Raw genomic sequence first — 14,669 nt, 5'->3', positions numbered from 1 at the left:
TACGAAAGGATTGTAATCTGTCTTTAATTTCAGATTATTTTAGAAAATGTTGCAACATTTTTAAAATCATAAAAAATATTTATTATTAATAATATTCCTCCCTTAATAGGGAGGGCATCCTTTCTCCAATTTCAACCAATTGGAAGCGAGTCGATTTTCCGACGTCTTCTTGCTTTCGTTGCGTTGGTCTAGGTGAAGAACCAGTACTTGTGCGATTGTGAGATTCTTCTGGCCCAGAGTGAACTGTTAGATGTCCTCCGAACTACTGCTTCTTACCAAATAAAACTCCCTACAATTATAGGTGTTCTGATAATTATTCTGTCGGACGCTCTTGCCAAAACTGTATGGAGGAAGGCGAGGTGGAATCATCTTATCACTTCTTTCCCTATTGCCCAGTTTTTATCAGACTCAGACTGAAACATCTTGATAGACACAACTTTGGCGAACCTATCGAAATTGCTACGATTGAAATTTACCGTCTTCAAAAATTTTTGGCAAGCTTAAATCTGTCGATTCACCTTTAAGGTTAATATAAAAATATATAAATATATGTAACTTAACCTAATCTACTGTACACTAAAGTGATTTAGAAGAAGATTAATTATTAAACTGCAATGATAACCTATATAAAAGTAATTTTTGGCTTAATTTAAGTATATAAAGTCTAAATAACTAAAATTTATATCAGAAAAATAAATTTCAGAATTATTCATTCTGAAGAAGTATTTCGTGGGATTGCCCAGCTCACGTTTTCTATTTACCATATAATTGGATTATTGAAAAAGATTATGTCAGTTGTTTCTTATGGCGAAAATGATATAAGCAACTTTCAAGCCGGGGAAGATCTTCATCTTGATTTTGATAGGGTATAAGCTACTAAGTATAGTGGTCTGTATTGAAAAATTTGTTCGAAAATTACAGCGCTGCCTAGAACATTGTCCAGGCACAATTCGGTTTAGAACTGACTGAGCAAAAAAGTGGAGGAAAGTATATATCTCACCATAGGGGAGTGTGAAATTCATTCACAGCCATAACTAAAGTATCTGGGAGTAATAATAGACTCGAGGCTCAAATATTAGGATCACCTAGGATACAGGTAAAGATAATAAATCCTAAAAGTCTTATCAAGAATGATGGCAAATAAAGGCTGCTTGCGTTCCAGCCGGCGACTTTTACTCGCAAAAGTAATGGGATCGGTTACACTACTAGGCTCCACGTGCTAGGCATTAAAGCATATGCCAGAGGAATAAGCACTGTGCACAGGCTGTCGGCACTAAGAATTATCAATGCTTTTCAAGCAATATCAAGTGACTCTGTTGAACTAATAGCCAGTATGATACCCATTGACATCCAGGGCGACGAAAATGAGCGGATTTACAAGTTATCAGAGCCCTTTATAGGAGCCAAAAGAGAGAGAGAGTCAAAAGCTTAACAATATGGCAGCAGCGGTGGCAAACTTCACTCAAAGGACGGTTGACCCACAGACTGATATCGGGTATCTATTCGTGGATCGATAGACGACATGGGGACCTAGATTTCAACCTAACCCAAATACTAAGTGAACATGGATGATTTGGAAGCTACCTGTACAGATTCCTGCACGACATTAGTCCGAATTGTCCGATGTGTTCAGAGAGCTTTGAAGACACTGAATATGTATTCCTTTACTGCCCTCGCTTTTTAAGTACAAGGGAAAAACTAAAAACTACACTCGGTGGCAATTTTACGGTGGAAAGTGTTACGACACTCATGTGTCAGTGCGTTATAGAGGATATTTAAATGTCTTATCAAACCCACAAATTAATACTTAATGGGACTTAACTACTTGGGAGTAGGTCAGGTTTAGCGGATTAAAGACTTTTGGAAAATTTCTGATCGATATCTCAAAAACTGAGAAACAAGTTCGGGTATATACAGACAGACGAACATTTCATTTATGTATACATATATGGTATATATTTTGCTGTTGGGTATTACTTATAAACTTTGTAGCAAAGTTTATAAACTTGTTCAGGGTTTAATGATGGGGACCAAACTGCTGAGATTTAGCAAATATTACTCTTTACAACAAAATTAAATTAGTTTTACAGCAAAATCAATTACGTAAGATCCACTTTGATTGTCTTTGCTAAATCATTTCTAAAAAACTCCGTTTGGAATAAGCAAATCGCACTTCAGTCATTGAGAAAAGTGGTCGGACACTACAGCACGGTAGACGACTGATAACTATTATATACTTTATGTACTATACATGTATATATATATTTATTTTTATTTCAGAGAATTTGCTGAAAAACAATACTTACACCATCGCAGGGGCGCGCACTCATCAGCTGTCTGACATTGCCACGTCCGAGAGCGTCACGTTTGCGCTGTGTGGAGAATAGGCGAAGTTCCTTGCGTTCCTCATCCGTCAATGAGTGACAGTAACGAACCTGTGAAGAAGATGAAAGATAAAAAAAATATAAAAACAACAATAATTTTAAATGGTGATGATGGAGAGTGGTGCTCAGCTAGGAGTCTTTTGTAACATATTACATGAAGGTGTGTGTGTGTGTGAATGTATTTAGCTTTGTGTGGGCACATAAGTGACAAGTTAAATAATTTTGCGGTCGGCAGTCAAGTATTTATTTGAGAATTTAAAATTCTTCGCCTCTTGGCAGGCACACGTACGCAAGTACATATGTGTGTGGGTAAATTGAAAATTGCTTCTGAGAAAGAGTAGTCGCGCCACCATCAACACTTTGTGGCACTCAAAAGTGGTATTGTGGCATGCACAACACGCTACTACTTTTGCTATTGCTGCTGTGATGGTCAATCAAGTGATGCACAATGCTGATATGGCCAAAGTGTGCACTTATGTGTGGACATGTGTAAGTGTTGTGTTGCATGCACACATTTTGATTATTACGCAAGTTTTCGCTGCTCATTCCATGCCTGCTCGCTGGCAAATCATTCGTTCATTCGTGTGGCATGTGTAGTATGCAACATTGCTGACGTGCTCCTGAATAATGACAGCTATTTTCGCGTAACTCCGGCGGCGCGGTGCGGTGGCAAAGCGGCAGCAATATTGGCTCTGCTTCCAACTTGTTTCGGTTTATTCGGTCGACTGACTGGCAACGGTTCGTTCCACCTCCCGACTTGTTATGTTGCATGCAAATTCCACGCAAACACGCGTCTTATTACACGGGTGTACGGGGTATCAGCACTTTTGTCAGGTGGTATGTGCAGAGCAGACTTGCTTTGTCAAACTATAGATGACCAAGTGTGGACACATGTCAAAGCGTGTAATGCGCATATGTATTTACAAACGCGAACACATATGCGACCACATATGAATGAGCTTGCAATGACAAAGAACTGTGCGTTGTGGCTGTAGCTCAGCAATCAGTTGCATGCTCATTTTTTGTCAAGTATATTATTTGCCTTGTGGGAGTTGTGATTGTACTTGCCTTAAGCTAGGCACACAGTGAAGCGTATGGAATCAGCGTTGATACTAGACTGTTTTGGTAGAAACGAGGACATCGACAAATCTACGCTCCCTCCAGGGTTGAAGAAGTGAACTAAAAATTACGAGTGGTCAGCAATCATCCGTACTGGTTTAAGGTAAGAATTCCAAATTCCAAATTGAGAAGAATTTAACAGGAGTTCCATAGGGTGGTGTCCTCCCCGTGTTGCTGTTTAACTTCTATATTTCGGAACTCCCTCAAAAACCAAAGGGTATCTCTATCTCCTCCTACGCTGATGATTGCACGATAATGACGTCGGACAATGGGATCGATGATATGTGCTCAAAAGTAAACCTAAGAATCTAGCACTCTCACCCACTAAATCTACAGCGACCATATTCACAAACTGAACGAAGGAGTACCACTCGACCTTAATATTGCAGTCAATGGCGTTAAAATTCCTATTGTCAATAACCCTACGAGTTTTGGTGTGACACTCGATAGCCTGTGCTCCTTCACTCCCCACAACACTGCGATTATTGTCAAAGTACAGAGTCGCAATAAGCAATAAAATCCTCAGGTCGCTAGCTGGCGGCACATGGCGAAAATACAAAGAAATTTTGTTGACAACATACAAGGCAATCGGCCGGCTGGTCCCTAACTACGCCGCACCAATATGGTCGCCTGGATGCAATGAAATGCAAATGAGGAAGCTTCATATATGCCAGAACACTGCATTCCGGACTATAACGGGATGCCTCTTGATGTCTCCTCTCGAACATCTACACAGTGAGGTCTGTATGCTCCCAGTTAAAGAGCTTAATGAATTCCTCTCCAAGCAGTTTCTGCTGGGGTGTTTTCGTAGAAATTATCCCTGCAGTCCCTGGTAGAAGCGGAACCGCCTCTTAGTAGCATTAAGAGGTCCTTCCTCAACTACGTAGACGAAATAAGACAATACGCCGACCAGACTTCGAAAGCAACTAATTTCAGAGATGCGCTGGCCGTCATTCACAGTGGAGCCATAAACACCTTGACCGACGCCCTCTCAGTTCTAGTCAAACCACCAACCATTCCAGAAGGCGAGCTCGAGTAGCCGCGATAATCGAGAGTGACCTTTTCGCAGCCTTATTCTGGATACAGTAGCAGTTTAAACTCTTACTTATTCAGAATCGACCCCGACATACCGAATATATGTATGTCCAGCTTGCAACGTGACCCGCATGACTCTCACCACCTCTTTGCATGCCCATCTAACCCTACACATCCGACACCCTCTCCTAATGGACCGACTCTGCCGAATCAGTACGTTTCCTGACCATTTGATGACCTCAATGACAACTTATCTGAACCTTACCACCCTAACGGGGACTAGATAAACGTCACGACATCAATAATTAAACATGCAGAGTTTCATAAAGACATCGCATCAACTAAAAAAGTTTTCCATACAAGCACTTTATTCCGAGCGTTTAGTTTGTTGGTAGCTATGTGCTATTGTGGTCCAATATCAGCGGTTCCGACATATGAGCAGCTCCTTGGTGAGAAAGAGACGGGTATAAAATTTCAGATTACTAAATCAAAAGCTATGGGACTAAAACTTGGAAACTGGAATACTTCTTTAGTTGACGCGATATCTTTACGACTTTTTGTATGTGTCTCTCGTATGCTAGTAAATGTTACGGTGAAGTTGCAGTTAAAATTTGAATTGCGATAGTCTCTGAGTACCATTATCAACTGATTCAAAAAATGCATTTCAAGAAAACAAATTTGAAGTTTTATGAGCTAAAGGTGAATGACCAAACAACACTACCAATAGGACCGTAATGTGAGCTGTGAACCAAGAAATTCGACTATTTGAAAATTTGGTACTGTCTCAACCCTTAGGACTGTATTGAATGACGTTTAGTCTCCCATAAGCCATAAAAAATTCTAATTACTCTTGCCGATCTAACAAAAGTAAATAAATCAAGCCGAAAAGTATTGTTACTAAATTTTTGTGATCCGGTAGAAAGAAGAGCTTGAGCCAAAAGTTTATGAATACCAGACCTTTTGATAGTAGAAACCTCTAGACAGAGACCTCTAGAAGAAGCTCATCGCCTCTCTCCTCCAACGGCTTCTTCTCACCCAGAACTTCCTCGTCGGTATAATCGCCAGATTTCGGTTTGGCGACTCCATGATCATAGTGATCCGGTATGAAGTGAAATTGTATGAGGATATCAGAGTGTTCAGATACGTTATCTTTTAAGAACACTTCGCTCTACTTTGTACCCTGCCTTACTGAATGTATTTCTACTAACGCAATTGATACTGAAATAGATGCTTTCATACCAACATAGATGCGTTCGCATTTCTAACCGTTTGTCTGTAGCTCAAATTGTCATTTCGGCAGCAACGTCATTTCCATCTAATTCAAATCTACCTTTCTCGTGCGAGGGTAAATGTTGGCAACGCATTGTCCTTATTGTGATTGCATTTCAATGTCCCACAATTATGCGGGAACTATGTTCTTTTTTCGCGAATGCAACGGTATCATGTACGGTACTACACGCAGTAGGCGTGTGGGCGTAACTCGTGTGATTTATGCCACAAATCAGTTGTTGGAATTCAATTTAAATGCAGTAAAATGTGTGTTGATGATGCAGTCATTGAAGGGAATTGGTTTTGTTTATAATGTTAAAGGGTGGCTTCACTAGTCAAGTTTTGTTTCGATATACAGATTTTTGGCTGGAAGCGAACAATTTCGTGGATCGGTAGTAGTTGCGAGTGTTTGCTAGACTACTATAGACATAAGTAACTCTTCTATTTGTAAGGAATGTTTTGGGATTGCAGCACTTTCACCAACAAGAACCTCACCTTCGAAGTCCAACTCGGAATAACTCTTGTCAACAGGTGCTACTTTAGTCTGAGTAGGCAATTGAGAAGTAAAGTTCTTTCTCAAGTCACTCATCATCCCCGTCCTGGTATATGGTGCAGATACATGGACGATGACAACATCTGATGAGTCGGCGTTACAAGTTTTCGAGAGGAAGGTTTTGCGGAAGATGTATTGTCCTTGCGCATTGGCAACGGCGATTACTGGAGTCGATGGAACGATGAGCTGTACGAAATATATGACGACATTGACATAGTTCAGTGAATCAAGAGACAGCGGCTGCGCTGGATGGGTCATATCGTTCTAATGGATGAAAACACTCCAGCTCTGAGAGAGTTCAACGCAGTATCCGAGAGGGAAAGATGGAGAAGGACCTGGCTTTGCTTGAAATATCCAATTGGCGCCACGTAACGAAAAGAAGGAACGTCTGGCGCGCTGTTGTAAACTCGGTTATAACCGTGTAAGCGGTGTCTTTGCCAATAAAGAGAAGAATCTTTTGTGGAACCATAAATATTAAGTAGGAGTAAGACACCTTAGCTAGTGTTGATAACAAATTTTGTACAATAAACCAGAGTTTGAACCAAGAGAAGTTAGAATAAAAGAATCTAATTTTTTTTTGCAAAATTTGTGAATAACTTTATTACTTGGAATTTATTAGTAAAAACTTATCTGGCGATGGCGATGAGTTATTATCTCATTGCATTTCTCTAACAGTAATTTCTTAAATTTATTGCGTCTCATTAAAACTTCACTTCCATCCAGCTCCCGCTGGCAGCCACATTAAGAGCTAGTAACTACAAATACCCGTACATCAGTAAATGTCAAACATATAAACACTTACTAAAACCCAAATATGTTATGCAAATACATATGTTATACGGTTAACCAGCGACGTCGCAGCCAATCAACATATCGATCAGATATTCTCATATGCGTTCACGAAAGCCTTGCATCGATGAACTCGCCATTCGGCACTCAAACACAGTGGGAAGTGCGTGAAAACTCGTTAGACTTAAATGGCAAACGTTAGCTTCTTTACGTACAACGGTACCCGTGCAAGAGAAGAATTACATGCAGCGGCCGAAGTGCGACGTGCCACATGCTGATCGATTCTGCAAACTGTTGGCGGTGGACCAGTTATGCTGGACAGCAAGGAATTGGGGCAATTTTTAACGTTAACAACTTATTGAGCATCGAAAATGTCTAATAACAAGGAACTAAGTTTAACATACAAACATATAGCGGTCCGTTATTAAGTAAAAGTAGCGCGGAGTGCTTGGTGGGGTTGCGCCGCGTTTGGCTATGCAAATTATGCGAAACTTGTCACAGATTGGCTATTTTTGGTCGGAGCGAAGTGTGTGGGTGAGAAGACACTGTGTCAGATTTAGAAAATGTTAAAAATGATATTTGTATGTATGCATGTATGTATGTATATGCTGGTATGTATATTTATAACATTTCGGTCATCTATGTTATTATTTTGTAGAGTTTGTTGCTTCAAATAAAATCATAGTGCCACTTCCACCCTCATAATTGAACGCGCTGAGCGTAACTGCGGCCATTACAGATACAGTTGTGCCCGCATGGGTACCGTTTTTGCGGTACGCTGGCTGGATCAGATAAGAGCTTCACATTTGAATAGACACTTTGGAAAGTTCTTTATTTTAGTTTTGTCACTCGGCGTGGGAGTTCGTGTGTTGCACGATTGTGGAATGGATAAGTGTGAGTGCGAGTATGTACAAGTATGATTTTTTAAATGTTTACAAATTGATATGTATGTAAGTATATAGTTTTATTAAAGCATTTAATACAAATATGTTTTCATGTGTTTCACTTACCTCATTATCATGCGGCGGAAGTTGATGCAACAATTGCCGCACTCGATATTGTTCACCAGGACTATTCACATATGGCACTTTATCATCGGGTATTTGTGAGAAATACAAGCGTACCTGTAATAAAGAACGAGAAAAGCATTGAAAATGCGGGTTATACTATATATTAGATAGACATACATAAATATGTGAGCACATTATAGGTATAACGGGAATGTTTGTTTTTATAAAAAAATAAAAATATTTATTTTTTCATTTACATTAATATTTTCGCCATTAAAATAGTTTCTATTCCATGTTGGCGGGTGGCAAAGTAAAACACTTATTTTAAGCCGATTTGAATTTTATTTAAGTTCAATAATTCGATCGTTCGATCGTTCGCTAAAATAATTGTGCTCCTTGTAGGTGTATGTACCACTCCGCCAGCGAATCAAAAGAGAATGAGCCAACGCAAAAGGGTAAGCCGTAGGTGAGCTAGCATAGACAAGTAGCGGGACATACATCTACATGGTTGCATTTTAATGTACAATCAAATTTTAATAAATCCTTAGAGTTGTATTTTAATGTACATTCTTGAAGTTTAAACATTTTATAAAATTATGGTTGTTGCGCGCTAACATTCCCCCCTCCGTGATCTCCATGCTCTGACGTGGGGTTCACTTTCAGATCTAGGCGCGCAAGTTTCACTACTGGCCGCGTTATTAAGCCGTTGGAAGTTTTGATTACGGCACTTCTTATTTGTCCGTCGCTACCCTTTATGACATCCAAAACTATTCCCTTTGTCCAAGTGTTCCTTTTCATGTTTTCATCAACAATTATTACGACGTCTCTTGGAGCGATGGGTTCTGGTGTTTTTTCAAACCATTTTGCGCGTCTTGTTAGGCCTGGCAAGTACTCGCGAATCCATCGCTTCCAGAATCGATCAGCCAACTCACCAGATGTACGAAATCTCTTATTTAGCAGCGACGGATTGGTAACATCGCAATCACCCTTTTCCCTTATGCCACTTGAATTTCCCAGAAGGAAATGGTTTGGCGTTAATGCTTCGCTATCGTATGATTCCAGTGGAACGTAGGTAAGAGGACGCATGTTAATAATATTTTCGACGTCGGCTAAAGTTGCTCTCAGTACTTCCTCCCGTAGACCTTCTTTTGGTAATATGTCCATCAATACTGACTTTATAGATCGTACCATGCGCTCCCATACTCCTCCCATGTGTGGTGATGCTGGTGGTATGAAAGTCCACTCAATTTCGGGGTATTTTTCCATTAGTATGCCAGATGATATTTTCTCGATTTCATCTGCCAGAATACGACTAGCGCCTCTGAAATTAGTGCCGTTGTCAGAGAAAATTCGACGTGGAACTCCTCGTCGTGATATAAACAATTTCAAAACAAGGAGGAATGAGTCAGTGGATAGTGATGAAGAAATCTCAATATGTACAGCACGTATGGTCATGCAGGTGAAAACAACTCCCCAACGCTTCTCATGCCTTCTTCCAATCGTCACGTCGAAGGGTCCGAAATAGTCCACTCCTGTATAAGCGAAGGGATCAGTGAATGATGCGAGACGCTCTGGTGGCAACTTTCCCATTTCTGGTGGATTCGGTGTGGCTCTCCGATTACGACATTGTTGACATACTTTTGATATCATCCGCACCAAAGCTCGTAGACCATTAATACAGAATCGCTGTCGCATCTCATTTACCACTATCTCGTTATGGTGGTGATGAAACTTTCGATGATAGAAATCTGTGATCAGATGAGTCACAATATTGTTACGAGGAAGTATAATCGGTTGTTTGAAATCTGTTGTCACTCCTCTTGCTTCTTCGATCCGACCCTTTACGCGTAGCAGTCCGAGCTTGTCTATAAATGGAGAAAATTTGTAGATTGAGCTTTTTCGACTTACCGCGCCTTTTCTTATTTGATCAAATTCCGCGCCAAAGCATTCTTCCTGGCACTTGCGGAAGAGAAGTAGTTCGGCACTTGTACAGGTGCTATCGGAAAGAATTGTCTGAGTAACTGGGTTTCTCGCGGTGTTCTTCATAGTCAAATGGAGAAAGCGAAGAACGCACATCTGCACAGCGCGCAATTTTTCCCACTTACTAAACCTTGTGGGATCTGGTTGCGTATTACCAATATCTTTTGAAGAATCAATCGTTACGTGTTGTATAGTTTCTGTTACGGTTTGTGGCTCTTTGAATTCGGATGTTGGCCAGAGAGTTTCTGATAGACTTAGGAATTCAGGGCCCGTAAACCATCTCCCAGAGCTATTAAATTTCATATTATTGTGCCATTTTGTACCGTCGTCAGCTACATTATCCTTCGTTGGTACCCACCGCCACTCGTTGATTTGTGAATCCTCTAGAATTTCGCCAATCCGCACAGCTACAAACTGGTTGAATTTTCTGGCGTCAGACCTAATCCAATATAGCACATCCTTCGAATCGCACCAGAAGACCCGGCGGTTAATTTGTATGGAAAGTTCCTTTCCTATGAACTTAGCTAGACGAAGTCCTAAGATGGCTGCCATCAGCTCAAGTCTCGGCACCGACAGTGGCTTCAACGGAGCAACTCGTGTCTTGGAGGCAACGAGACAGCAATGAACTTTGTCGCCCATACTAGAACGAAGAAAGGCCACAGCCGCATATGCTGATATGCTAGCATCAACGAAGATATGAAGTTGGTTATCGGTGCTGCGATTTGCGAAAGTGTAGCACCTTGGAATTTGGATTTTATCAATACAGCGTAGCTTTCGCAGCCACTGCCACCATGCGGAACGTTCTTTATCATGTACAGGTTCATCCCAAGTTACGCCCGATCGCCATACATCTTGTAATATCATCTTAGCTTGAATTACAATAAACCCCAATAGACCCAAAGGGTCGAATATAGTCATCATTACTCGAAGCATTTGTCGTTTCGTTGGAAAGGTGGATTCATTGAAGATATCCGGCTTGAACCTGTGAACAAAGGTTAGTTCGTCACTGGTTGGTAACCACCACATACCAAGAACCTTTTGAAGTTCTGATCCTGGCTCTATGAAGCATTTATTCGCAGGTTTATGCTTACTTGAGAGCGCTTGCAGAACTCGTTTAGAATTCGACAACCAGTTTCGCATCTCGAACCCGCCTTCACAATGGATGAAGCGGACGTCAGTAGCGAGTCGAATCATTTCTTCCTCATCATCCATACTATGCAACCAATCGTCCACAAACGTATTTTTGACAATTGTTGCCACAGCATTTGGTAGTATCTTCTCGAAACGTAGAGCGTTCTTATCTTTTATGTAGTTTGCCAAAGATGGGGAACACGATGCCCCAAACGTCATAACGGTCATAGCGAATACATCGGGACGTCTGCTACTTTCGCCGTTTCGCCACAGGAACTGCTGTGCTACCTGATCTTCCGCTCTCACCCTAATTTGGTGAAACATTTCACGAATATCTCCACAGATAGCCACTGGTCGTTCACGAAACCTCAATAGGACACCTACCAACGATCTTAGAAGATCGGGTCCTTTCAATAATACGTCGTTCAGACTGGTGCCACTCACCTTAGCTGCTGCATCCCACACGATTCTCAATTTATTTTTGTTAACGTTCTCAATTGTGAATATTGGAATAAACCAAGATTTGCCTCCTTTTGATATTTCCTCGATATTTAGTTTTCTTATGTAACCCTTTTCGAGATAGTCATTTAACTTCCCAATAAGATACTGCTTCAGATCAGGGCTCTTTTCCATCTTATTTTCCAGACATTGGAGACGGTTATATGCCATTCGATATGAGTCGGGCAAGACAATGTGGTCATATTTCCATAATAGGCCCGTTTCCCACTTCTTAACACTGGCATCATACAAGACAGTTTTTTCCATTATGTGGTATGCACGCTCGTCTGCCCTTGATCTAAGCGGTTTGAGAACAGGATTGATACCCACTGAATCGATAGAGAAATAAGCTTTCATTAAGTTTTCAAGCTGATCATATTTATTGCAGCTACAAACGTGGAGCAGATTTTCGTCTGACTGATAAGCCGACTTATCCTGACCATAAACTGACCAACCTATTTTGCAACGCGCTGCTATTAGATCATCACCTTCAGCTTGACTCACCTCCACAGGTACGCAAAGTTTGGCCGTGTTGTCCAAGCCTATTAATAATCGCGCTTTGCAGTCGGTGTATGGTAGAATAGGCAATGACTTCAGGTGGTTGTGCTCATTTAAAGTGTCTGCGGTGAGAGTTTGTTGCGGCAACTCGAGGTCAGTGATTGTTCGAATATTGTGTATACGATATCGCCTAGAGTTTCTCTCTCTTGCAGATATTTCACAACTTAAAACCTTTGAGTTTACCTCCTGCTGTGTTATGTCGCCCGTCCATCTCAAGCACAAGTCTTCACCAGGGCCGTCGAGACCTAGCTGCTCAGCCAATTTACTGTCCATCAATGTGCATGATGCTCCCTCATCAATCAACGCAAATATCTCCACTGTGGCTTTAGGACCATACAATATTACCGGAATGTAACGAAAAATGGCTCTCCTAAACTTACGTTGATGAACTAGGATTGTATTTACCCGACTAGTCTTAGCTGCAGCATTTTGGCTATGTAGTAGTGGGTTATGCACCATTCTACATCCATCAACTCCGCAAACTTGCTTAGACGTGCAGCGTCTAACCATGTGGGACTTAAAGCATCGAATGCATAGCCTTTTATCCTTGATTAACTGCCAACGTTCATTTCGGCTCTTTGTTAGGAAGTTTGGACAATCGGCAAGATTGTGCTCTTTGTCGCACAGAGAACAAGTTATGGAATGTTTAGTTTCCTCTTTACGCATTTTCGTTGGGCTACGCTCCTTTGGTATTTCGTCGTGTACGAAAACTCTTTGCCTATTGCTCCTTCCTAATACCTTTTCTTCCGCAGCGTTACCGTTGGTTTCATTAAGTGGCGTCACCTGGCTTGCACATGATGCCAGCGCAAATAACCATTCATCAAAAGCCACGACATCTACCCTTGAGATGGTCATTCGACGACGACCCCAGTCTAACTTCATATCCCCGGGAAGTTTACTCAGCATCTCATTGATAAGCATAGGGTCGTTGAGATAGTCATTCAGGCCTAATGCTTGCATTGTTGCTCTATAATTTTGTACACCCAACGCGAGATCGATAAGGGTATTCAGTCGATCGGTCCTCACTGCTGGCATCTGTCTCAATTTCCGTTGTAGGGTGTTATGTATAACGTCTGGCCTCCCGAAAAGCATGCGAAGAGTTTCGATGGCTAGATGAACTGTAGATGGCATCATCAATTTTCCTCGAACAGCTTCAAGAGCGGCACCACGCAGTGATTTTTGTAATCGTATTAAGTTTTCTTGTTCAGAAAACCCGCAGCGTTCTGTTGACTGTTCATAGTTTGTTATAAACAATGGCCATTCTTCTGGCCTTCCGGAGAAAGCTGGCAAATCTTTGCTTATCGCCTGCCTAGACGCTATATGTGATGGGTTTAAACTCACGTCAGAACTATTCTGAACCTGCCTCCATGTACTATCGTTGATGGGCGCAAAACCTCCATGTGGTTGCCCGAAATAGTTGCGTGCAGGAGAGAAGGGTTTATATTGTGCGGCAGCACTGCACCCATCTCCATTAGCCAAAGATGTGACGCGAGGTAGTTGCGCGTTTTGAAAGGCGTTTCCTCCATAAGTGGACATATAAACTGAACTCATTGGTACGTGCTGGCTCTGACCAAACACGCGTGCGGATGAATGAGCAAATGTAGAGTTCATTTGGGGTCCACCAACAACTGAAGGCAGTTTGTTATAGAGCCCCACGTGGTTATGTTCCTTAGGCATGCCCGCATATGTTGGTGGTTGATTCATAGCCATATCCACGCCTCCGGACCCAAACGGCAGCGAAGAATGTGACGAAATTTGATATAAACCATCCGATGAATATTGAGCAGGTGTGATCGTCATAGTCGCAGCAACATTTGTGGAAAAAATAGGTGAAAAATTAATTTGTGTCGTATTTATATTTGACATACTACTTAGTATTGAAGACTGTGTCCCAGTTATTGCGTTATCCACATTAAGAGGTGTTTCCACGTAGTTGGTATGTGCACCGGTAAACGGGATCACGCTATCATCAATAACTGCACCATCAAAGTTCCGCAAGTCAGGCATAACGGCTTAGTAAATGGCACTCCGCAATGCAAATTAATTTTATGCTCAAATTTCCACAAATGTATTAAGTCACAAATATCACGAATATTTGATCGCTAATACCACAATTATTTTAGAATGTTGGCGGGTGGCAAAGTAAAACACTTATTTTAAGCCGATTTGAATTTTATTAAGTTCAATAATTCGATCGTTCGATCGTTCGATCGTTCGCTAAAATAATTGTGCTCCTTGTAGGTGTATGTACCACTCCGCCAGCGAATCAAAAGAGAATGAGCCAACGCAAAAGGGTAAGCCGTAGGTGAGCTAGCATAGACAAGTAGCGGGACATACATCTAC

The 14,669-nt window shown here is 41.3% G+C and overlaps 1 protein-coding gene across 1 annotated transcript in view; it reads right to left on the bottom strand.

Moving 5' to 3' along the window:
• The window catches only part of LOC120772136 (protein prickle), a 92,990-nt gene that overhangs the window by 9,408 nt on the left and 68,913 nt on the right, over positions 1-14,669 (bottom strand). Inside the window, exons 3-4 of the mRNA XM_040100554.1 lie at positions 8,160-8,273; positions 2,307-2,435 (exon numbers count right to left, since the gene is read on the bottom strand). Coding sequence (XP_039956488.1) covers positions 2,307-2,435; positions 8,160-8,273 — 243 coding nt within the window. The remainder of the gene's footprint in view (positions 1-2,306; positions 2,436-8,159; positions 8,274-14,669) is intronic.

Source organism: Bactrocera tryoni, chromosome 3 (assembly GCF_016617805.1).
Source record: "Bactrocera tryoni isolate S06 chromosome 3, CSIRO_BtryS06_freeze2, whole genome shotgun sequence".
NCBI lineage: Eukaryota > Metazoa > Arthropoda > Insecta > Diptera > Tephritidae > Bactrocera > Bactrocera tryoni.
Note: the sequence above shows the minus strand (reverse complement) of the source record. Positions and strands in the feature narration are given on the sequence as shown.